Consider the following 27,062-nt stretch of genomic DNA (forward strand, 5'->3'; position numbering starts at 1 on the left):
ACACCTCACACACCCCGTACACCCCTCACCACAGTCCCCATATACCTCTCATACACCTTACTCTCCCCATATACACCTCACACACACCTGATACACCCTGTATACAGCTCACACAACCCGTACACATCTCTCACACACACCATATACAGCACACACACCTCTCACACACCCCGTATATATAGATCTTAGTAAAACATGGTCAGTGTGTTACCAGGGAGACAACAGCTGACTTTAGACCCCCTCCGTAGATGGCGGGCCATCATCAGTTACTGTAAAACGTCATTCCCTACTATCCACACAGAGGGGGAATATAAATCTGTGGTTAGGGGACAAATGTCTTCATTTGGGTAGTCTAGATTCCATACGCAGAGAGGACCCCGAGTCATTCCTTACCATCCACGTAGACATAGAGGGGGAATATAAACCGTGTGGCGAGCGCAGCAGTTTCTGTTGAGCCTATTTCCCCTTTGCGCTAGGGACTTGGAAGTGCAGTTCCATGCCCATAAAGTCCACCTAGAGAAGAAACTTGTCCCCTCGCCATGCTTCGGGCACAGTGGATCGCTGTCATTCCCTACCATCCAAGTGGGCATAGAGGGAGAATATAATCATGTGGGGAATGAAGCGAGCCACCGAGCCCGCAAGGGGCCAAGTTTCTTATTTTCCTGGACAGTGTGGGCCACTTCCGCCCTCACTCACGTCACTTCCAGGTACAGCTACTGAAGGGTTGCTGCTATTTCCTATCTGGCTAAACGACCTCTGTGACGTATCCACTACGTGACCGCTGCAGGAGGCTGGACCACTCCTGTGTTACCATCCACGTGGGCATAGAGGGGGAATATTTGTGGCGAGCGTAGCGAGCCCGCGACGAGACACTGTTGGTCCCCCGTTAGCATCCCCGCCCCTCCCCCTTTCAGGTCGGGTCACGTGGGTGTGACGTCACAGGTCCATCAGCGCTGTATAGTCTAGACCTAACCGCTACTGAAGGGGTTTTATGCTCTTCCATGGCCACGTGAATGGTAGGAAATGACGTTAGCTGATGACGTCAGGGTCCTCTCCGCAAAGGGAATCTAGACACACCCGACCAGTTACTTCTCCAGATCAGAGGTTCTCAAACTCGCTCCTCAGGACCCCACACAGGTCACGTTTTCCAGGTCACCCAGCAGGTGCTCAGGTGTACTCATTACTCACTGACACATTTTGAAAGAGCCACAGGTAAAGCTAATTATATCACTAGTGATTGTGAGGAGACCTGGAAAACATGCCCTGTGTGGGGACCTGAGGACAGAGTTTGGGAACCTGTGCTCTAGATGGACTTTATGGGCATGGAACCTGACTTCCGCCCTCACTGACGTCACCTCCGGGTCCCTAGCGCCAAGGGGACATAAGATCAATCTCTGCACTTGGCGGCCTGTATGGGCATGGTGTCACCGCACTTCCGGCCTCACTGACGTCACTTCCGGGGACACAGACTGAAGGGGATCTGTACCTCTCCTATCCCTTACATACCTAATGACGAGCACTTCCTGTTTGCGGTGGCGGCAAAGCATTCTGGGAGATCCATGTTGCGCCTGACGTCAATTGACACGATCCCAGCATGCAGTGTGTCCGGAAGTCCGGTGTGTCTGTGCGATTTCACTGTTGGCTGCTTCGTCACTTGTGACCCTGTCGGCCAAATATCGCGACATGTCGGCCCTACAGGTATATCAGATGTCATGGGGGCAACACAGGTGACATGGGGTAACAGTAATGGGGGCAACACAGGTGACATGGGGTAACAGCAGTGGGGAGGATACAGGTGACATGGGGTAACAGCAGTGGGGAGGATGCAGGTGACATGAGATAACAGCAGTGGGGAGGATGCAGGTGACATGGGGTAACAGCAGTGGGGAGGATGCAGGTGACATGGGGTAACAGCAGTGGGGAGGATACAGGTGACATGGGGTAACAGCAGTGGGGGAGGATACAGGTGACATGGGGTAACAGCAGTGGGGAGGATACAGGTGACATGAGGTAACAGCAGTGGGGAGGATGCAGGTGACATGGGGTAACAGCAGTGGGGAGGATGCAGGTGACATGGGGTAACAGCAGTGGGGAGGATGCAGGTGACATGGGGTAACAGCAGTGGGGAGGATACAGGTGACATGGGGTAACAGCAGTGGGGGAGGATACAGGTGACATGGGGTAACAGCAGTGGGGAGGATACAGGTGACATGAGGTAACAGCAGTGGGGAGGATACAGGTGACATGGGGTAACAGCAGTGGGGAGGATGCAGGTGACATGAGGTAACAGCAGTGGGGAGGATACAGGTGACATGGGGTAACAGCAGTGGGGAGGATGCAGGTGACATGGGGTAACAGCAGTGGGGAGGATACAGGTGACATGGGGTAACAGCAGTGGGGGAGGATACAGGTGACATGGGGTAACAGCAGTGGGGAGGATACAGGTGACATGAGGTAACAGCAGTGGGGAGGATGCAGGTGACATGGGGTAACAGCAGTGGGGAGGATGCAGGTGACATGGGGTAACAGCAGTGGGGAGGATGCAGGTGACATGGGGTAACAGCAGTGGGGAGGATACAGGTGACATGGGGTAACAGCAGTGGGGGAGGATACAGGTGACATGGGGTAACAGCAGTGGGGAGGATACAGGTGACATGAGGTAACAGCAGTGGGGAGGATACAGGTGACATGGGGTAACAGCAGTGGGGAGGATGCAGGTGACATGAGGTAACAGCAGTGGGGAGGATACAGGTGACATGGGGTAACAGCAGTGGGGAGGATGCAGGTGACATGGGGTAACAGCAGTGGGGAGGATGCAGGTGACATGGGGTAACAGCAGTGGGGAGGATACAGGTGACATGGGGTAACAGCAGTGGGGGAGGATACAGGTGACATGGGGTAACAGCAGTGGGGAGGATACAGGTGACATGAGGTAACAGCAGTGAGGAGGATGCAGGTGACATGAGGTAACAGCAGTGGGGAGGATGCAGGTGACATGAGATAACAGCAGTGGGGGAGGATACAGGTGACATGGGGTAACAGCAGTGGGGGAGGATACAGGTGACATGAGGTAACAGTAATGGGGCAGCACAGGTGACATGGGGTAACAGCAGTGGGGAGGATACAGGTGACATGGGGTAACAGTGGGGAGGATGCAGGTGACATGGGGTAACAGCAGTGGGGAGGATACAGGTGACATGAGATAACAGCAGTGGGGAGGATGCAGGTGACATGAGATAACAGCAGTGGGGAGGATACAGGTGACATGAGATAACAGCAGTGGGGAGGATGCAGGTGACATGAGGTAACAGCAGTGGGGAGGATACAGGTGACATGAGGTAACAGCAGTGGGGAGGATGCAGGTGACATGAGGTAACAACAGTGGGGAGGATGCAGGTGACATGGGGTAACAGCAGTGGGGGAGGGCGCAGGTGACATGAGGTAACAGTGGGGAGGATACAGGTGACATGAGATAACAGCAGTGGGGAGGATGCAGGTGACATGAGATAACAGCAGTGGGGAGGATGCAGGTGACATGGGGTAACAGCAGTGGGGAGGATGCAGGTGACATGAGGTAACAGCAGTGGGGAGGATGCAGGTGACATGGGGTAACAGCAGTGGGGAGGATACAGGTGACATGGGGTAACAGCAGTGGGGAGGATGCAGGTGACATGGGGTAACAGCAGTGGGGAGGATGCAGGTGACATGGGGTAACAGCAGTGGGGAGGATACAGGTGACATGGGGTAACAGCAGTGGGGAGGATACAGGTGACATGAGGTAACAGCAGTGGGGAGGATACAGGTGACATGGGGTAACAGCAGTGGGGAGGATGCAGGTGACATGGGGTAACAGCAGTGGGGAGGATGCAGGTGACATGGGGTAACAGCAGTGGGGAGGATACAGGTGACATGGGGTAACAGCAGTGGGGGAGGATACAGGTGACATGGGGTAACAGCAGTGGGGAGGATACAGGTGACATGAGGTAACAGCAGTGGGGAGGATGCAGGTGACATGAGGTAACAGCAGTGGGGAGGATGCAGGTGACATGGGGTAACAGCAGTGGGGGAGGATACAGGTGACATGGGGTAACAGCAGTGGGGGAGGATACAGGTGACATGAGGTAACAGTAATGGGGCAGCACAGGTGACATGGGGTAACAGCAGTGGGGAGGATACAGGTGACATGGGGTAACAGTGGGGAGGATGCAGGTGACATGGGGTAACAGCAGTGGGGAGGATACAGGTGACATGAGATAACAGCAGTGGGGAGGATGCAGGTGACATGAGATAACAGCAGTGGGGAGGATACAGGTGACATGAGATAACAGCAGTGGGGAGGATGCAGGTGACATGAGGTAACAGCAGTGGGGAGGATACAGGTGACATGAGGTAACAGCAGTGGGGAGGATGCAGGTGACATGAGGTAACAACAGTGGGGAGGATGCAGGTGACATGGGGTAACAGCAGTGGGGGAGGGCGCAGGTGACATGAGGTAACAGTGGGGAGGATACAGGTGACATGAGATAACAGCAGTGGGGAGGATGCAGGTGACATGAGATAACAGCAGTGGGGAGGATGCAGGTGACATGGGGTAACAGCAGTGGGGAGGATGCAGGTGACATGAGGTAACAGCAGTGGGGAGGATGCAGGTGACATGGGGTAACAGCAGTGGGGAGGATACAGGTGACATGGGGTAACAGCAGTGGGGAGGATGCAGGTGACATGGGGTAACAGCAGTGGGGAGGATGCAGGTGACATGGGGTAACAGCAGTGGGGAGGATACAGGTGACATGGGGTAACAGCAGTGGGGAGGATGCAGGTGACATGGGGTAACAGCAGTGGGGAGGATGCAGGTGACATGGGGTAACAGCAGTGGGGAGGATACAGGTGACATGGGGTAACAGCAGTGGGGAGGATGCAGGTGACATGGGGTAACAGCAGTGGGGAGGATGCAGGTGACATGGGGTAACAGCAGTGGGGAGGATGCAGGTGACATGGGGTAACAGCAGTGGGGAGGATGCAGGTGACATGGGGTAACAGCAGTGGGGAGGATGCAGGTGACATGGGGTAACAGCAGTGGGGAGGATGCAGGTGACATGGGGTAACAGCAGTGGGGAGGATGCAGGTGACATGGGGTAACAGCAGTGGGGAGGATGCAGGTGACATGGGGTAACAGCAGTGGGGAGGATGCAGGTGACATGGGGTAACAGCAGTGGGGAGGATGCAGGCGACATGGGGTAACAGCAGTGGGGAGGATGCAGGCGACATGGGGTAACAGCAGTGGGGAGGGCGCAGGTGGCATTGGGTAACAGCAGTGGGGAGGATGCAGGTGACATGGGGTAACAGCAGTGGGGAGGATACAGGTGACATGAGATAACAGCAGTGGGGAGGATACAGGTGACATGAGATAACAGCAGTGGGGAGGATGCAGGTGACATGGGGTAACAGCAGTGGGGAGGATACAGGTGACATGGGGTAACAGCAGTGGGGAGGATGCAGGTGACATGGGGTAACAGCAGTGGGGAGGATGCAGGTGACATGGGGTAACAGCAGTGGGGAGGATACAGGTGACATGAGATAACAGCAGTGGGGAGGATACAGGTGACATGAGATAACAGCAGTGGGGATGGCGCAGGTGACATGGGGTAACAGCAGTGGGGATGGCGCAGGTGACATGGGGTAACAGCAGTGGGGAGGATGCAGGTGACATGGGGTAACAGCAGTGGGGAGGATGCAGGTGACATGGGGTAACAGCAGTGGGGAGGATGCAGGTGACATGGGGTAACAGCAGTGGGGAGGATGCAGGTGACATGGGGTAACAGCAGTGGGGAGGATGCAGGTGACATGGGGTAACAGCAGTGGGGAGGATGCAGGTGACATGGGGTAACAGCAGTGGGGAGGATGCAGGTGACATGAGATAACAGCAGTGGGGAGGATGCAGGTGACATGGGGTAACAGCAGTGGGGAGGATGCAGGTGACATGGGGTAACAGCAGTGGGGAGGATACAGGTGACATGGGGTAACAGCAGTGGGGAGGATACAGGTGACATGAGATAACAGCAGTGGGGAGGATGCAGGTGACATGAGATAACAGCAGTGGGGAGGATACAGGTGACATGAGGTAACAGCAGTGGGGAGGATGCAGGTGACATGAGGTAACAACAGTGGGGAGGATGCAGGTGACATGGGGTAACAGCAGTGGGGGAGGGCGCAGGTGACATGAGGTAACAGTGGGGAGGATACAGGTGACATGAGATAACAGCAGTGGGGAGGATACAGGTGACATGAGATAACAGCAGTGGGGAGGATGCAGGTGACATGGGGTAACAGCAGTGGGGAGGATGCAGGTGACATGAGGTAACAGCAGTGGGGAGGATGCAGGTGACATGGGGTAACAGCAGTGGGGAGGATACAGGTGACATGGGGTAACAGCAGTGGGGAGGATGCAGGTGACATGGGGTAACAGCAGTGGGGAGGATGCAGGTGACATGGGGTAACAGCAGTGGGGAGGATACAGGTGACATGGGGTAACAGCAGTGGGGAGGATGCAGGTGACATGGGGTAACAGCAGTGGGGAGGATGCAGGTGACATGGGGTAACAGCAGTGGGGAGGATACAGGTGACATGGGGTAACAGCAGTGGGGAGGATGCAGGTGACATGGGGTAACAGCAGTGGGGAGGATGCAGGTGACATGGGGTAACAGCAGTGGGGAGGATGCAGGTGACATGGGGTAACAGCAGTGGGGAGGATGCAGGTGACATGGGGTAACAGCAGTGGGGAGGATGCAGGCGACATGGGGTAACAGCAGTGGGGAGGATGCAGGCGACATGGGGTAACAGCAGTGGGGAGGGCGCAGGTGGCATTGGGTAACAGCAGTGGGGAGGATGCAGGTGACATGGGGTAACAGCAGTGGGGAGGATACAGGTGACATGAGATAACAGCAGTGGGGAGGATACAGGTGACATGAGATAACAGCAGTGGGGAGGATGCAGGTGACATGGGGTAACAGCAGTGGGGAGGATACAGGTGACATGGGGTAACAGCAGTGGGGAGGATGCAGGTGACATGGGGTAACAGCAGTGGGGAGGATGCAGGTGACATGGGGTAACAGCAGTGGGGAGGATACAGGTGACATGAGATAACAGCAGTGGGGAGGATACAGGTGACATGAGATAACAGCAGTGGGGAGGGCGCAGGTGACATGGGGTAACAGCAGTGGGGAGGATGCAGGTGACATGGGGTAACAGCAGTGGGGAGGATACAGGTGACATGAGATAACAGCAGTGGGGAGGATACAGGTGACATGAGATAACAGCAGTGGGGAGGATGCAGGTGACATGGGGTAACAGCAGTGGGGAGGATGCAGGTGACATGGGGTAACAGCAGTGGGGAGGATGCAGGTGACATGGGGTAACAGCAGTGGGGAGGATGCAGGTGACATGGGGTAACAGCAGTGGGGAGGATGCAGGTGACATGGGGTAACAGCAGTGGGGAGGATGCAGGTGACATGGGGTAACAGCAGTGGGGAGGATGCAGGTGACATGGGGTAACAGCAGTGGGGAGGATACAGGTGACATGAGATAACAGCAGTGGGGAGGATGCAGGTGACATGAGATAACAGCAGTGGGGAGGATACAGGTGACATGAGGTAACAGCAGTGGGGAGGATGCAGGTGACATGAGGTAACAGCAGTGGGGAGGATGCAGGTGACATGGGGTAACAGCAGTGGGGGAGGGCGCAGGTGACATGAGGTAACAGTGGGGAGGATACAGGTGACATGAGATAACAGCAGTGGGGAGGATACAGGTGACATGAGATAACAGCAGTGGGGAGGATGCAGGTGACATGGGGTAACAGCAGTGGGGAGGATGCAGGTGACATGAGGTAACAGCAGTGGGGAGGATGCAGGTGACATGGGGTAACAGCAGTGGGGGAGGGCGCAGGTGACATGAGGTAACAGTGGGGAGGATACAGGTGACATGAGATAACAGCAGTGGGGAGGATACAGGTGACATGAGATAACAGCAGTGGGGAGGATGCAGGTGACATGGGGTAACAGCAGTGGGGAGGATGCAGGTGACATGGGGTAACAGCAGTGGGGAGGATGCAGGTGACATGAGATAACAGCAGTGGGGAGGATGCAGGTGACATGAGATAACAGCAGTGGGGAGGATACAGGTGACATGAGATAACAGCAGTGGGGAGGATGCAGGTGACATGGGGTAACAGCAGTGGGGAGGATGCAGGTGACATGAGATAACAGCAGTGGGGAGGATGCAGGTGACATGGGGTAACAGCAGTGGGGAGGAACAGGTGACATGAGATAACAGCAGTGGGGAGGATACAGGTGACATGAGATAACAGCAGTGGGGAGGATGCAGGTGACATGGGGTAACAGCAGTGGGGAGGATGCAGGTGACATGGGGTAACAGCAGTGGGGAGGATGCAGGTGACATGGGGTAACAGCAGTGGGGAGGATGCAGGTGACATGGGGTAACAGCAGTGGGGAGGATGCAGGTGACATGGGGTAACAGCAGTGGGGAGGATACAGGTGACATGAGATAACAGCAGTGGGGAGGATACAGGTGACATGAGATAACAGCAGTGGGGAGGATGCAGGTGACATGGGGTAACAGCAGTGGGGAGGATACAGGTGACATGGGGTAACAGCAGTGGGGAGGATGCAGGTGACATGGGGTAACAGTGGGGAGGATACAGGTGACATGAGGTAACAGCAGTGGGGAGGATGCAGGTGACATGGGGTAACAGCAGTGGGGAGGATGCAGGTGACATGAGATAACAGCAGTGGGGAGGATGCAGGTGACATGAGATAACAGCAGTGGGGAGGATACAGGTGACATGAGGTAACAGCAGTGGGGAGGATGCAGGTGACATGGGGTAACAGCAGTGGGGAGGATGCAGGTGACATGAGGTAACAGCAGTGGGGAGGATGCAGGTGACATGGGGTAACAGCAGTGGGGGAGGGCGCAGGTGACATGAGGTAACAGTGGGGAGCATACAGGTGACATGAGATAACAGCAGTGGGGAGGATACAGGTGACATGAGATAACAGCAGTGGGGAGGATGCAGGTGACATGGGGTAACAGCAGTGGGGAGGATGCAGGTGACATGGGGTAACAGCAGTGGGGAGGATGCAGGTGACATGAGATAACAGCAGTGGGGAGGATACAGGTGACATGAGATAACAGCAGTGGGGAGGATACAGGTGACATGAGATAACAGCAGTGGGGCAACACAGGTGACATGGGGTAACAGCAGTGGGGGAGGATACAGGTGACATGGGGTAACAGCAGTGGGGAGGATGCAGGTGACATGGGGTAACAGCAGTGGGGAGGATGCAGGTGACATGGGGTAACAGTGGGGAGGATACAGGTGACATGAGGTAACAGCAGTGGGGAGGATGCAGGTGACATGGGGTAACAGCAGTGGGGAGGATGCAGGTGACATGAGGTAACAGTGGGGAGGATACAGGTGACATGAGGTAACAGCAGTGGGGAGGATGCAGGTGACATGGGGTAACAGCAGTGGGGGAGGGCGCAGGTGACATGAGGTAACAGTGGGGAGGATACAGGTGACATGAGATAACAGCAGTGGGGAGGATACAGGTGACATGAGATAACAGCAGTGGGGAGGATGCAGGTGACATGGGGTAACAGCAGTGGGGAGGATGCAGGTGACATGGGGTAACAGCAGTGGGGGAGGGCGCAGGTGACATGAGGTAACAGTGGGGAGGATACAGGTGACATGAGATAACAGCAGTGGGGAGGATACAGGTGACATGAGATAACAGCAGTGGGGAGGATGCAGGTGACATGGGGTAACAGCAGTGGGGAGGATGCAGGTGACATGGGGTAACAGCAGTGGGGAGGATGCAGGTGACATGGGGTAACAGCAGTGGGGAGGATGCAGGTGACATGAGATAACAGCAGTGGGGAGGATACAGGTGACATGAGATAACAGCAGTGGGGAGGATACAGGTGACATGAGATAACAGCAGTGGGGAGGATGCAGGTGACATGGGGTAACAGCAGTGGGGAGGATGCAGGTGACATGGGGTAACAGCAGTGGGGAGGATGCAGGTGACATGGGGTAACAGTGGGGAGGATACAGGTGACATGGGGTAACAGCAGTGGGGAGGATGCAGGTGACATGAGGTAACAGCAGTGGGGAGGATACAGGTGACATGAGATAACAGCAGTGGGGAGGATGCAGGTGACATGGGGTAACAGCAGTGGGGAGGATACAGGTGACATGAGGTAACAGCAGTGGGGAGGATACAGGTGACATGGGGTAACAGTAATGGGGGCAACACAGGTGGCATGGGGTAACAGCAGTGGGGGAGGATACAGGTGACATGGGGTAACAGCAGTGGGGAGGATGCAGGTGACATGGGGTAACAGCAGTGGGGAGGAACAGGTGACATGAGATAACAGCAGTGGGGAGGATACAGGTGACATGAGATAACAGCAGTGGGGAGGATGCAGGTGACATTGGGTAACAGCAGTGGGGAGGATGCAGGTGACATGGGGTAACAGCAGTGGGGAGGATACAGGTGACATGAGGTAACAGCAGTGGGGGAGGGCGCAGGTGACATGGGGTAACAGCAGTGGGGAGGATACAGGTGACATGGGGTAACAGCAGTGGGGAGGATACAGGTGACATGGGGTAACAGCAGTGGGGGAGGATACAGGTGACATGGGGTAACAGCAGTGGGGAGGATACAGGTGGCATGGGGTAACAGCAGTGGGGAGGATACAGGTGGCATGGGGTAACAGCAGTGGGGAGGATACAGGTGGCATGGGGTAACAGTAATGGGGGCAACACAGGTGACATGGGGTAACAGCAGTGGGGGAGGATACAGGTGACATGGGGTAACAGCAGTGGGGGAGGATACAGGTGACATGGGGTAACAGCAGTGGGGAGGATACAGGTGGCATGGGGTAACAGCAGTGGGGGAGGATACAGGTGACATGGGGTAACAGCAGTGGGGAGGATACAGGTGGCATGGGGTAACAGCAGTGGGGAGGATACAGGTGGCATGGGGTAACAGCAGTGGGGAGGATACAGGTGGCATGGGGTAACAGTAATGGGGGCAACACAGGTGACATGGGGTAACAGCAGTGGGGGAGGATACAGGTGACATGGGGTAACAGCAGTGGGGAGGATACAGGTGGCATGGGGTAACAGCAGTGGGGGAGGATACAGGTGACATGGGGTACCAGCAGTGGGGAGGATACAGGTGGCATGGGGTAACAGCAGTGGGGAGGATACAGGTGGCATGGGGTAACAGCAGTGGGGAGGATACAGGTGGCATGGGGTAACAGTAATGGGGGCAACACAGGTGACATGGGGTAACAGCAGTGGGGGAGGATACAGGTGACATGGGGTAACAGCAGTGGGGGAGGATACAGGTGACATGGGGTAACAGCAGTGGGGAGGATACAGGTGGCATGGGGTAACAGCAGTGGGGAGGATACAGGTGACATGGGGTAACAGTAATGGGGGCAACACAGGTGACATGGGGTAACAGCAGTGGGGGAGGATACAGGTGACATGAGGTAACAGTAATGGGGCAGCACAGGTGACATGGGGTAACAGCAGTGGGGAGGATACAGGTGACATGGGGTAACAGCAGTGGGGAGGATGCAGGTGACATGAGGTAACAGCAGTGGGGAGGATGCAGGTGACATGAGGTAACAGCAGTGGGGAGGATGCAGGTGACATGAGATAGCAGTGGGGAGGATACAGGTGACATGAGGTAACAGCAGTGGGGAGGATACAGGTGACATGGGGTAACAGCAGTGGGGAGGAACAGGTGACATGAGATAACAGCAGTGGGGAGGATACAGGTGACATGAGATAACAGCAGTGGGGAGGATACAGGTGACATGGGGTAACAGCAGTGGGGAGGATACAGGTGACATGGGGTAACAGCAGTGGGGAGGAACAGGTGACATGGGGTAACAGCAGTGGGGAGGATGCAGGTGACATGGGGTAACAGCAGTGGGGGAGGGCGCAGGTGACATGAGGTAACAGTGGGGAGGATACAGGTGACATGGGGTAACAGCAGTGGGGAGGATGCAGGTGACATGAGGTAACAGCAGTGGGGAGGATGCAGGTGACATGGGGTAACAGCAGTGGGGAGGATGCAGGTGACATGAGGTAACAGCAGTGGGGAGGATGCAGGTGACATGGGGTAACAGCAGTGGGGAGGATGCAGGTGACATGGGGTAACAGCAGTGGGGAGGAACAGGTGACATGAGATAACAGCAGTGGGGAGGATACAGGTGACATGAGATAACAGCAGTGGGGAGGATACAGGTGACATGGGGTAACAGCAGTGGGGAGGATCGCAGGTGACATGAGATAACAGCAGTGGGGAGGATACAGGTGACATGAGATAACAGCAGTGGGGAGGATACAGGTGACATGGGGTAACAGCAGTGGGGAGGAACAGGTGACATGAGATAACAGCAGTGGGGAGGATACAGGTGACATGAGATAACAGCAGTGGGGAGGATACAGGTGACATGGGGTAACAGCAGTGGGGAGGATGCAGGTGACATGGGGTAACAGCAGTGGGGAGGATACAGGTGACATGGGGTAACAGTGGGGAGGATACAGGTGACATGGGGTAACAGTGGGGAGGATACAGGTGACATGGGGTAACAGCAGTGGGGAGGATACAGGTGACATGGGGTAACAGCAGTGGGGAGGATACAGGTGACATGAGGTAACAGCAGTGGGGAGGATACAGGTGACATGGGGTAACAGCAGTGGGGAGGATACAGGTGACATGGGGTAACAGTGGGGAGGATACAGGTGACATGGGGTAACAGTGGGGAGGATACAGGTGACATGGGGTAACAGCAGTGGGGAGGATACAGGTGACATGGGGTAACAGCAGTGGGGAGGATACAGGTGACATGGGGTAACAGCAGTGGGGAGGATACAGGTGACATGGGGTAACAGCAGTGGGGAGGATGCAGGTGACATGAGGTAACAGCAATGGGGAGGATATAGGTGACGGAGGATGCAGGTGACATGAGGTAACAGCAGTGGGGAGGATACAGGTGACATGGGGTAACAGCAGTGGGGAGGATGCAGGTGACATAGGGTAACAGCAGTGGGGAGGATATAGGTGACGGAGGATGCAGGTGACATGAGGTAACAGCAGTGGGGAGGATACAGGTGACATGGGGTAACAGCAGTGAGGGAGGATACAGGTGACATGGGATAACAGCAGTGGGGGGATACAGGTGACATGGGGTAACAGCAGTGGGGGAGGGCGCAGGTGGCATGGGGTAACAGCAGTGGGGAGGGCACAGGTGGCATGGGGTAACAGCAGATGGGGAGGACGCAGGTGACATGGGGTAACAGCAGTAGGGGAGGGCGCAGGTGGCATTGGGTAACAGCAGCGGGGAGGATGCAGGTGACATGGGGTAACAGCAGTGGGGAGGATGCAGGTGACATGGGGTAACAGCAGTGGGGGAGGGCGCAGGTGACATGGGATAACAGCAGTGGGGAGGATACAGGTGGCATGGGGTAACAGCAGTGGGGAGGATACAGGTGGCATGGGATAACAGCAGTAGGGGAGGGCGCAGGTGACATGGGGTAACAGCAGTGGGGAGGGCGCAGGTGGCATTGGGTAACAGCAGTGGGGAGGATGCAGGTGACATGGGGTAACAGCTGTGGGGAGGATGCAGGTGACATGGGGTAACAGCAGTGGGGGAGGGCGCAGGTGACATGGGGTAACAGCAGTGGGGAGGATACAGGTGACATGGGGTAACAGCAGTGGGGGAGGATACAGGTGGCATGGGGTAACAGCAGTGGGGGAGGATACAGGTGGCATGGGGTAACAGCAGTGGGGAGGATACAGGTGGCATGGGGTAACAGCAGTGGGGGAGGGCACAGGTGGCATATAAGAGATTGAGTTGATGGTAATGTATCACTGATGATTGTGATTCTCTGGTAGGAGTCGGTCAGTTTCGATGAGATTGCTGTGGTCTTCTCAGAGGATGAGTGGGGGCGTCTAGATGATGAGCAGCGCAACCTTTATAAACAAGTCATGTTGGACAATTACCAGACGCTGGTCTCTGTGTGTAAGTTGTTTATCATACTGGTCTCACGTGTTCTGCAGCGTGTAGGGATTTATAACGTGAACTCAGGTTCCTGTCATCAACCCCAGAGCATAGGAGCACATGGTGTGCGTAATGGAGAGCAAGGCCCTGAAATGTCCATTTATGGGGTGTCATAGTAAAATAAAATTCTGAAGACGCTCCATCGGCCGGGTGCTCTCGATTAATCCATTGCAAATCTTCAGGCTGCTCCGCATGCGTCAGGAATGAGGGCGCCCATCCGGCCCCATCCCCGAACCGGGCTGCCCCCAGGAAGGATGCTTACAAAGTAGTTAAGTAACGCATCCTGAGACCATTCATTTGTGGGGTTACTTCTCAGCCAAGGGAGTGGGATCACTCACAATTTTGCCTAAGAACAGCAGCCATGAATATAGAATGATACCAAAATATCCTCCAAGAGCAACTTCTCCCAACCATCCAAGAACAGTTTGGTGAGGAACAATGGCCTTCTCCAGCATGATGGAGCACCTTTCCATAAGGCAAAAGTGATAACTAAGTGGCTCGGGGAACAAAACATCAAAATTTTGGGTCCATGGCCAGGGAACTCCCCAGACCTTAATCCCATTGGGAACTTGTGGTCAATCCTCAAGAGGCGGGTGGGCAAACAAAACCCCACAAATTCTGACACACTCCAAGCAATGATGAGGTAAGAATGGGCGGCCACCTGTCAATATGTGGCCCAGAAGGTGAGTGACAGCTGCCAGGGCCAATTGCAGAGGTCTGGAAAAAGAAGGGTCAACACTGCAAATACTGACTCTTTGTATAAACTTTATGTAATAATCAATAAAAGCCTCTGACACTTATGTAATGCTGTAATGTTACCTCAGTATACCATAGTAACATCTGACACTTATGTCATGCTGTAATTATACATCAGTATACCATAGTAACATCTGACACTTATGTAATGCTGTAATTATACATCAGTATACCATAGTAACATCTGACACTTATGTAATGCTGTAATGTTACCTCAGTATACCATAGTAACATCTAACACTTATGTAATGCTGTAATGTTACCTCAATATACCACAGTAACATCTGACACTTATGTAATGCTACGTCAGTATACTATAGTAACATCTAACACTTATGTAATGTTACTATGGTATGCTGATGTAGCATTACATGTGTCAGATGTTACTATGATTTACTGAGGTAATATTACAGCATTACATAAGTGTCAGATGTTACTATGGTATACTGAGGTAGCATTACATAAGTGTCAGATGTTACTGTGGTATACTGAGGTCTCAATACAGCATTACATAAGTGTCAGATGTTACTATGGTATACTGACGTAGCATCTGACACTTATGTCATGCTGTAATATTACCTCAGTATACATAGTAACATCTGACACTTATGTAATGTTACCTCAGTATACCATAGTAACATCTGACACTTGTGTAATATTACCTCAGTGTACCATAGTAACATCTGACACTTATGTCATGCTGTCATGTTACCTCAGTATACCATAGTAACATCTGACACTTATGTAATGCTGTAATATAACCTCAGTATACCATAGTAACATCTGACACTTATATAATGCTGTAATGTTACCTCTGTATACCATAGTAACATCTGACACTTATGTAATGCTGTAATGTTACCTCAGTATACCATAGTAACATCTGACACTTATGTAATGTTACCTCAGTATACCATAGTAACATCTGACACTTATGTAATGCTGTAATATAACCTCAGTATACCATAGTAACATCTGACACTTATATAATGCTGTAATGTTACCTCAGTATACCATAGTAACCTCTGACACTTATGTAATGCTGTAATGTTACCTCTGTATACCATAGTAACATCTGACACTTATGTAATGCTGTAATGTTACCTCATTATACCATAGTAACATCTGACACTTATATAATGCTACCTCAATATACCATAGTAACATCTGACACTTATATAATGCTACCTCAGTATACCATAGTAACATCTGACACTTATGTAATGCTACCTCATTATACCATAGTAACATCTGACACTTATGTAATGTTACCTCAGTATATCATAGTAACATCTGACACTTATGTAATATTACCTCAGTATACCATAGTAACATCTGACACTTATGTCATGCTGTAATTATACATCAGTATACCATAGTAACATCTGACACTTATGTAATGCTGTAATTATACATCAGTATACCATAGTAACATCTGACACTTATGTAATGCTGTGATGTTACCTCAGTATACCATAGTAACATCTGACACTTATGTAATGCTGTAATTCTACATCAGTATACCATAGTAACATCTGACACTTATGTAATGCTGTAATTATACATCAGTATACCATAGTAACATCTGACACTTATGTAATGCTGTAATTATACATCAGTATACCATAGTAACATCTGACACTTATGTAATGCTGTAATATAACCTCAGTATACCATAGTAACATCTGACACTTATATAATGCTGTAATGTTACCTCAGTATACCATAGTAACCTCTGACACTTATGTAATGCTGTAATGTTACCTCTGTATACCATAGTAACATCTGACACTTATGTAATGCTGTAATGTTACCTCATTATACCATAGTAACATCTGACACTTATATAATGCTACCTCAGTATACCATAGTAACATCTGACACTTATATAATGCTACCTCAGTATACCATAGTAACATCTGACACTTATGTAATGCTACCTCATTATACCATAGTAACATCTGACACTTATGTAATGCTACCTCAGTATACCATAGTAACATCTGACACTTATGTAATATTACCTCAGTATACCATAGTAACATCTGACACTTATGTCATGCTGTAATTATACATCAGTATACCATAGTAACATCTGACACTTATGTCATGCTGTAATTATACATCAGTATACCATAGTAACATCTGACACTTATGTAATGCTGTGATGTTACCTCAGTATACCATAGTAACATCTGACACTTATGTAATGCTGTAATTCTACATCAGTATACCATAGTAACATCTGACACTTATGTAATGCTGTAATTATACATCAGTATACCATAGTAACATCTGACACTTATGTAATGCTGTAATTATACATCAGTATACCATAGTAACATCTGACACTTATGTAATGTTACCTCAGTATACCATAGTAACATCTGACACTTATGTAATGTTACCTCAGTATACCATAGTAACATCTGACACTTATGTAATGCTGTAATGTTACCTCAGTATACTATAGTAACATCTGACACTTATGAAATGCTGTAATGTTACCTCAGTATTCCATAGTAACATCTGACACTTATGTAATGCTACCTCAGTATACCATAGTAACATCTGACACTTATGTAATGCTGTAATGTTACCTTAGTATACCATAGTAACATCTGACACTTATGTCATGCTGTAATATTACCTCAGTATATATAGTAACATCTGACACTTATGTAATGCTGTAATGTTACCTCAGTATACCATATTAACATCTGACACTTATGTCATGCTGTAATGTTACCTCAGTATACCATAGTAACATCTGACACTTATGTCATGCTGTCATGTTACCTAGGTATACCATAGTAACATCTGACACTTATGTAATGCTGTAATGTTACCTCAGTATACCATAGTAACATCTGACACTTATGAAATGCTGTAATGTTACCTCAGTATTCCATAGTAACATCTGACACTTATGTAATGCTACCTCAGTATACCATAGTAACATCTGACACTTATGTCATGCTGTAATATTACCTCAGTATACATAGTAACATCTGACACTTATGTAATGCTACCTCAGTATACCATAGTAACATCTGACACTTATGTAATATTACCTCAGTATACCATAGTAACATCTGACACTTATGTCATGCTGTAATTATACATCAGTATACCATAGTAACATCTGACACTTATGTAATGCTGTAATTATACATCAGTATACCATAGTAACATCTGACACTTATGTAATGCTGTGATGTTACCTCAGTATACCATAGTAACATCTGACACTTATGTAATGCTGTAATTCTACATCAGTATACCATAGTAACATCTGACACTTATGTAATGCTGTAATTATACATCAGTATACCATAGTAACATCTGACACTTATGTAATGCTGTAATTATACATCAGTATACCATAGTAACATCTGACACTTATGTAATGTTACCTCAGTATACCATAGTAACATCTGACACTTATGTAATGCTGTAATTATACCTCAGTATACCATAGTAACATCTGACACTTATGTAATGTTACCTCAGTATACCATAGTAACATCTGACACTTATGTAATGCTGTAATGTTACCTCAGTATACCATAGTAACATCTGACACTTATGTAATGCTGTAATGTTACCTCAGTATTCCATAGTAACATCTGACACTTATGTAATGCTGTAATGTTACCTCAGTATACCATAGTAACATCTGACACTTATGTCATGCTGTAATATTACCTCAGTATACATAGTAACATCTGACACTTATGTAATGCTACCTCAGTATACCATAGTAACATCTGACACTTATGTAATATTACCTCAGTATACCATAGTAACATCTGACACTTATGTAATGTTACCTCAGTATACCATAGTAACATCTGACACTTATGTAATGCTGTAATTATACCTCAGTATACCATAGTAACATCTGACACTTATGTAATGTTACCTCAGTATACCGTAGTAACATCTGACACTTATGTAATGCTGTAGTGTTACCTCAGTATACCATAGTATCATCTGACACTTATGTAATGCTGTAATTATACCTCAGTATACCATAGTAACATCTGACACTTATGTAATGCTGTAATGTTACCTCAGTATACCATAGTAACATCTGACACTTATGTAATGCTGTAATTCTACATCAGTATACCATAGTAACATCTGACACTTATGTAATGCTGTAATTATACCTCAGTATACCATAGTAACATCTGACACTTATGTAATGTTACCTCAGTATACCATAGTAACATCTGACACTTATGTAATGCTGTAGTGTTACCTCAGTATACCATAGTAACATCTGACACTTATGAAATGCTGTAATGTTACCTCAGTATTCCATAGTAACATCTGACACTTATGTAATTATGTAATGTTACCTCAGTATACCATAGTAACATCTGACACTTATGTAATGCTGTAATGTTACCTCAGTATTCCATAGTAACATCTGACACTTATGTAATATTACCTCAGTATTCCATAGTAACATCTGACACTTATGTAATGCTACCTCAGTATATATAGTAACATCTGACACTTATGTAATGTTACCTCAGTATACCATATTAACATCTGACACTTATGTCATGCTGTAATATTACCTTAGTATACATAGTAACATCTGACACTTATGTAATGCTACCTCAGTATACCATAGTAACATCTGACACTTATGTAATATTACCTCAGTATACCATAGTAACATCTGACACTTATGTCATGCTGTAATTATACATCAGTATACCATAGTAACATCTGACACTTATGTAATGCTGTAATTATACATCAGTATACCATAGTAACATCTGACACTTATGTAATGCTGTAATGTTACCTCAGTATACCATAGTAACATCTGACACTTATGTAATGCTGTAATTCTACATCAGTATACCATAGTAACATCTGACACTTATGTAATGCTGTAATGTTACCTCAGTATACTATAGTAACATCTGACACTTATGTAATGTTACCTCAGTATACCATAGTAACATCTGACACTTATGTAATGCTGTAATGTTACCTCAGTATACCATAGTAACATCTGACACTTATGTAATGCTGTAATGTTACCTCAGTATACCATAGTAACATCTGACACTTATGTAATGCTACCTCAGTATACCATAGTAACATCTGACACTTATGTAATGCTACCTCAGTATTCCATAGTAACATCTGACAAATAGGTCTAATAACACTGAAGCAGTAGACTTTGTGAAAACTAATACTTGTGTCATTCTCATTACTTCTGGCCATGGCTGTACAGCTTTTGTTTTAAGCACAGCGAGAGGGAAGAGAGTGCAGATTTCTTAGTGACCTCTCTGCGATGTAAAAGTGTATATTACCCTAATATTGTCTCCTGTCACTAGGTGAGCCTACAGTCATATCCAAAATACAGAGAGGACATGAACCTTGGATGAACAGCGGCTGGAGTGTGGATGGGGTGCACTTAGCAGGTGTGTTTCCATATAAAGAGCCACTTTTCCTATTGTGCGTAATGAGATTACTGGGGAGTTGGTGCTTTTCTTGTTTAGCGGAGGGATTTTTCCTGCTACTCTAAAACATCTCAATGCATGTTAGGGACACCTAGGATTGTCCCCTCTCCTGATTCATTTACCACATAAATGAGGCTGGAATGGACTGAGTGCAGAGAAGGGACTTATTGCGGGCAGGACCTCAGTGGGACACATCTACCGCTAGACCCACAACAATGCTCTACACCTACCTTAAGTACATGCTTGTACACAATATAAAATACACTGCAGAGCTGGCTTTTTCCACTTCGTATTTGAGGCTCGATAATCCGTAGTTCAAAATCCAAAGAAGACTACAGTCCCCAGGGATAATGCAGGTTGTACCCTGAGGAATTTATTTTACTAAATCAATAGAAGAAAACCTCATCCACAGCAGAACTATTCAGTAACACACGCTGCCAACCTCCATATACTGACGCCCCTCTGCGGGTCCTCCATATACTGACGCCCCGGAGCAGTGTGGGTCACATTACTGTTTGAGTAATGGCTTGTGGTTCCCCAGCTAGTCTATCACAGTAATACACAAGCCGCCCTCTGCCTGTCCTCCATATACTGACCCCGGAGCAGTTTGGGTCACATTACTGTAGGAGTAATGGCTTGTCGTTCCCCGGCTAGTCTATCACAGTAATACACAAGCCGCCCTCTGCCTGTCCCCCATATACTGACGCCCCGGAGCAGTGTGGGTCACATTACTGTAGGAGTAATGGCTTGTGGTTCCCCAGCTAGTCTATCACAGTAATACACAAGCCGCCCTCTGCGTGTCCTCCATATACTGACGCCCCGGAGCAGTGTGGGTCACATTACTGTAGGAGTAATGGCTTGTGGTTCCCCAGCTAGTCTATCACAGTAATACACAAGCCGCCCTCTGCCTGTCCCCCATATACTGACGTCCCGGAGCAGTGTGGGTCACATTACTGTAGGAGTAATGGCTTGTGGTTCCCCAGCTAGTCTATCACAGTAATACACAAGCCGCCCTCTGCCTGTCCTCCATACACTGACTCCCCGGAGCAGTGTGGGTCACATTACTGTAGGAGTAATGACTTGTGGTTCCCCGGCTAGTCTATCACAGTAATACACAAGCCGCCCTCTGCCTGTCCTCCATATACTGACGCCCCGGAGCAGTGTGGGTCACATTACTGTAGGAGTAATGGCTTGTGGTTCCCCGGCTAGTCTATCACAGTAATACACAATCGCCCTCTTCAGATTAAGGGCCTGATTCAGAATTCCCGGTAAACCGCACGTAATGGCGAAGTTTGCGTAGTCGATCTATTATTTGCTGCTATATATGTGAAATATGCTGAGAACCCGTACAGCGCTTGTTACCCTGAGCGTACAAACAAATGCGCTGTTGTGTACAGAGCCGATGGTAACAGAAATGATGATTTAAAACGATGGCGTTTCTGCGCTATGTTTTACTACATTTTACATCCATTTTCCTAGCAGTTGTATTTGGCCTCATAATGTCTGCGCCCTACAGATACCCATGAAATCATGGCACAGGCGACACCATGTAACCTCATAGCGTCTGTCACTGTGACTTGGAGCATAGTAAATACAATTCCTGTGTTGTCTCACTTCTTCTTTTCCCATCACACAGATATCGCTTCTCTGTATGATGCAGCGCAGAGTCCAGGTGACCACAATTCACAGTTGAATAAGAAGAATAAAGGTGGTTTTCTGCCTCCATCCGTGGACAGGTCTCAGAGGGCCGCACTGGACAAGTCTTTTGAAAGGACAGTAAAAAATCACAGAGAGCTAATTGTGCGTCTGCAGAAATTACCAGGAGCAGAGGAAGCCACAATCTCTAAGCAGGGACTGGGTTCCAGAGTATTGTCTGTGAGTGACCATCCGCGGATCTCGGGGCCTGCGGAGAGCAGTGTACAGGTTCATCACTTCAACACCACCTCGCTTAGCAAAAGGCAGTGCCGGCACCATATAAGATCAAAATTAAATGTTACAATAATAAAGTGGTCAGAGCAGCCAGATCATATGCGGAGCGTCACCCGTTCCGGAGATGAGATCAGAGACTCCTCTTCTGTTTATGCAGGTGGGAGTGTAGAGAACTCTCTGCGTAAACACCAGGGACATCCCACAGCAAGTGGCAAAATGAAAACAAAACAGGTGCAACTGTCCGAAAATGTGAGTAGAACTCGGCTTCAAAAGAAATTACAATCAAAAATAATTAGTTCTACAAAAATGTCAGAATCTGCTCGTGGTGTTCCTCAAATTCACCCCAAACTGACAGAAACAATAAAAAGTACAAGTAGAACAGCGGAAACAGATGAAGTGCATTATGAGAAAACTGCCGTACCTGGAGAGTCAGGGGAACCGCAAGTTACCACGAGCAGTGTTGGCTCAGATCTGCAGGTCTATCCATCCAGATTTCATGTTCACCAAGCTCTGGAAAGTAATGACCTGGCGTTTGGACAAAATGCTGTTATCAAGAAAAAGAAGTTGGCTTTCCGGGTTGTCTCTTCAGGGACATGCACGAAAGACGAGAAATTATGTAATAGAGAAATCAAGAAAAAGGCTCACCTGTCTAGAACCAAGGCTCAATCTGAAATAAATGTTACTTTAAGTGAGAAGGTTGTAACCAAAACAAGAGAGTCACAAGGCAGTCACCTTAATTCTTTGTTGTCAAGAAGTCCCACTAATAGTGAGCAAGATTCCAGTGGTCAGACTGTTGGTTATAAACTAGTTCCATCTGAAAACCAAATGCCTGATACAAAAAGTACCAACACGCTAGAAGCATGTTCTAAAGGTGAGAACTTTAGGCTTGTTTTAGTGAACACCCCCAAACGGTCAAGAAACCGTGTTCATCTGAAGAAAAATGTGCGTAGGAGAACAAGTGATTCACTATGCAAGATAAAATCAATTTCTGCTGGTGACCGGAAGAAACCAATGGTCACCTACCCTGGAAAGCGACCTTGTACCTGTGTGCTGGACACTGAGAAACCTGAGCCGTGCACAGATAGGGCTGAGGAGCGAAACGCGCTTACCGGAGTGAGATGTGTGCTGGACACAAAGAAATCTGAGCTGTGCACAGATAGGGTTGAGGAGCGATGTGTGCTGGACACTGAGAAACATGAGCTGTGCATAGATAGGGCTGAGGAGCGAAACGCGCTTACCGGAGTGAGATGTGTGCTGGGCACTGAGAAACCTGAGCAGTGCACAGATAGGGCTGAGGAGCGAAATGCGCTTACCAGAGTGAGATGTGTGGTGGATACTGAGAAATCTGAGCTGCGCACAGATAGGGCTGAGAAGCGAAACGCGCTTACTGGAGTGAGATGTGTGCTGGATACTGAGAAACCTGAGCTGTGCACAGATAGGGCTGAGAAGCGAAACGCGCTTACTGGAGTGAGATGTGTGCTGGATACTGAGAAACCTGAGCTGTGCACAGATAGGGCTGAGGAGCGAAACGCGCTTACTGGAGTGAGATGTGTGCTGGACACTGAGAAATCTGAGCTGTGCACAGATAGGGCTGGGCGGCAAAGTGCGCTTACCGGATTGAGAACAGATCTGAATTGCTTCTCTAATAATTGCAGTTTTCCAAAAGTAGAAGCTATTGAACCACATTCCATGAAGACCTGCTCCGTTCATACTGGTAGTTTAGGCAAAGTGCACACTAACCGCACGATATGTAAAAGTGTGGGGAGAAGAATTTGCAGCAATCAATATTCTGTTTGTAGGAAAAAATGCGAACATAAGAAATTAAATGATTTAGCCAAAAAGAAAGGCCGTCTGGTCAGATACAAGGGGAAACCTTTGAAAAGCAAAAGAAAAAACGTTACAAAGGTGGTCTGGGTCTCTGAGGAATGCAAGAAATGTAGGAAAAAATTCTCCGTTATGGTAAAGAAAACTCTCTATCGGCACAGTGGTCCCAATTGGAAGACACGCGTGTGTAACATTACACGGAAAAATAAAACATGTGTTGCGTGTAATAAAAGAATTAGTGCTAAAAGTGCGTCATCTAGAAAAGAGACGTATTCATGCAGTGACTGCGGTAAGCGCTTCCTCCAGCACGCGGTGCTGCTCCTCCATCAGAGAAGCCACACAGAAGAAAAGCTGCTGGTCTGTCCCAGCTGCGGGAAAAGGTTTGTCCAGCTCTCCCTGCTCATCTTACATCAGAAAACGCACAAGAACAAGAAGCCTTTTCAGTGTATGGACTGCGGCAATATGTTCTATAGTAAATCGCTCTTTGCCGAACATCAGCGGAGCCACAAAGAGGAGAAACCACATCACTGCTCGGATTGTGGGAAAGGCTTTGCTGATAGCACAACGCTTCTCATACATCAGCGAATTCATACAGGAGAGAAACCATTTAGCTGCAAAGACTGTGGCAAAAGCTTCAGTCAGCATTCAACGCTAGTTTCTCACCAACGGCTTCACACCGGCGAGAAGCCGTATGAATGCCGCCATTGTGGTAAACGATTCAGTGACCGTTCGGCTGCTGCCTGCCATCAGAGAACTCACACAGGGGACAAACCCTTCAGGTGTGAGGAGTGTGGCAAATGGTTTTCCCAAAGCTCCAACCTTCGAAAACACGAAAGGCTTCACACGGGACAGAAGCCATATGTGTGCGCTAAGTGCGGAAAAGCTTTCAATGAGTATACAAAGCTAAAATCCCATGAAAATGTGCATCTGAAGAAGGAAAACAGAGAGGCCAGCAAATAGGTTCTAGATGTGACAGTGATTCTATAAATGTCTCATTTCATGTAGAAGATGTAAATAGAGAATATTTTTCCAAATGCAAAATTTTAAGAACTATAAGGTTATTAAAGGTTTAATATATCGGAGATACCATAACTCAATAAAATGATGTAACATGACCTATATATGTTCTTCTTTCCTAACATACAGAATTATTAGGGTTCTTTCATGCCAAACTCTGATTTGCTTGGCTGTATTCCACGGGGCGGCGCCTGTGGCTGTATTCCACGGGGCGGCGCCTGTGGCTGTATTCCACGGGGCGGCGCCTGTGGCTGTATTCCACGGGGCGGCGCCTGTGGCTGTATTCCACGGGGGGGCGCCTGTGGCTGTATTAGCCTGTGGCTGTATTACACGGGGCGGCGCTTGTAGCTGTATTACACGGGGTGGCGCCTCTGGCTGTATTACACGGGGCGGCGCCTGTGGCTGTATTACACGGGGCAGGGCTTATGGCTGTATTAGCCTGTGGCTGTATTACACGGGGCGGCGCTTGTGGCTGTATTACACGGGGCGGCGCCTGTGGCTGTATTACACGGGGCAGGGCCTGCGGCTGTATTACACGGGGCAGCGCCTGTGGCTGTATTACACGGGGCAGGGCTTATGGCTGTATTAGCCTGTGGCTGTATTACACGGGGCGGCGCCTGTGGCTGTATTACACGGGGCAGGGCTTATGGCTGTATTAGCCTGTGGCTGTATTACACGGGGCGGCGCCTGTGGCTGTATTACCCGGGGCGGCGCCTGTGGCTGTATTACCCGGGGCGGCGCTTGTGGCTGTATTACACGGGGCAGGGCTTATGGCTGTATTAGCCTGTGGCTGTATTACATGGGGCGGCGCCTGTGGCTGTATTACACGGGGCAGGGCTTATGGCTGTATTAGCCTTTGGCTGTATTACACGGGGCGGCGCCTGTGGCTGTATTACACGGGGCAGGGCCTGTGGTTGCATTACACGGGGCAGGGCCTGTGGTTGCATTACACGGGGCAGGGCCTGTGGTTGCATTACACGGGGCGGCGCCTGTGGTCGCATTACACGGGGCGGCGCCTGTGGTCGCATTACACGGGGCGGCGCCTGTGGTTGCATTACACGGGGCGGCGCCTGTGGCTGTATTACACGGGGCAGGGCCTATGGCTGTATTACCCTATGTAATACAGCCATAGGCGCTGCCCTGTGAGCTTGGAGACACTGGGCCCAATCCAGAACAGCTGGAGAACGGAATAGCGTTTGGCGCAATTCTGTTGTCGCATTATTCAGATGTAGTTGTCTTAAAGGCAGGATGTTTATTGCTCAAATAGTCTTCAAAAGACTCTTGATAAGTGCTTAGGGGGTATCACAGCATACAGATTTGTTACAGCAGTTTATTCCGTGATGTCTAAAACGATTCCCCTATACAGAGCTCGCAGGCTTCTCTTATCTTACTCCAATACACATCACCTATACAGAGCTCGCAGGCTTCTCTTCTCTTACTCCAATACACATCACCTATACAGAGCTCGCAGCCTTCTCTTATCTTACTCCAATACACATCACCTATACAGAGCTCGCAGCCTTCTCTTATCTTACTCCAATACACATCACCTATACAGAGCTCGCAGGCTTCTCTTATCTTACTCCAATACACATCACCTATACAGAGCTCGCAGGCTTCTCTTATCTTACTCCAATACACATCACCTATATCTTACTCCAATACACATCACCTATACAGAGCTCGCAGGCTTCTCTTATCTTACTCCAATACATATCACCTATACAGAGCTTGCAGGCCTTCTCTTATCTTACTCCAATACACATCACCTATACAGAGCTCGCAGCCTTCTCTTATCTTACTCCAATACACATCACCTATACAGAGCTCGCAGGCTTCTCTTAGCTTACTCCAATACACATCACCTATATCTTACTCCAA

General features: G+C 49.1%; 1 protein-coding gene across 1 annotated transcript; it reads left to right on the plus strand.

Annotated features, from left to right (window-relative positions):
* The first annotated feature begins 1,423 nt into the window (after window positions 1-1,423).
* On the plus strand, window positions 1,424-25,279 carry LOC148504693 (uncharacterized). Its single transcript, XM_088448612.1, has 4 exons — window positions 1,424-1,698; window positions 13,998-14,124; window positions 20,286-20,372; window positions 22,048-25,279. Exons 1-4 carry the CDS (start codon window positions 1,684-1,686, stop codon window positions 25,122-25,124), a joined length of 3,306 nt encoding a protein of 1,101 aa, XP_088304738.1. The 5' UTR covers window positions 1,424-1,683; the 3' UTR covers window positions 25,125-25,279.
* The last annotated feature ends 1,783 nt before the right edge of the window (window positions 25,280-27,062 follow it).

This window comes from Taudactylus pleione, unplaced genomic scaffold (assembly GCF_031769625.1).
Source record: "Taudactylus pleione unplaced genomic scaffold, aTauple2 ptg000461l, whole genome shotgun sequence".
Lineage (NCBI taxonomy): Eukaryota > Metazoa > Chordata > Amphibia > Anura > Myobatrachidae > Taudactylus > Taudactylus pleione.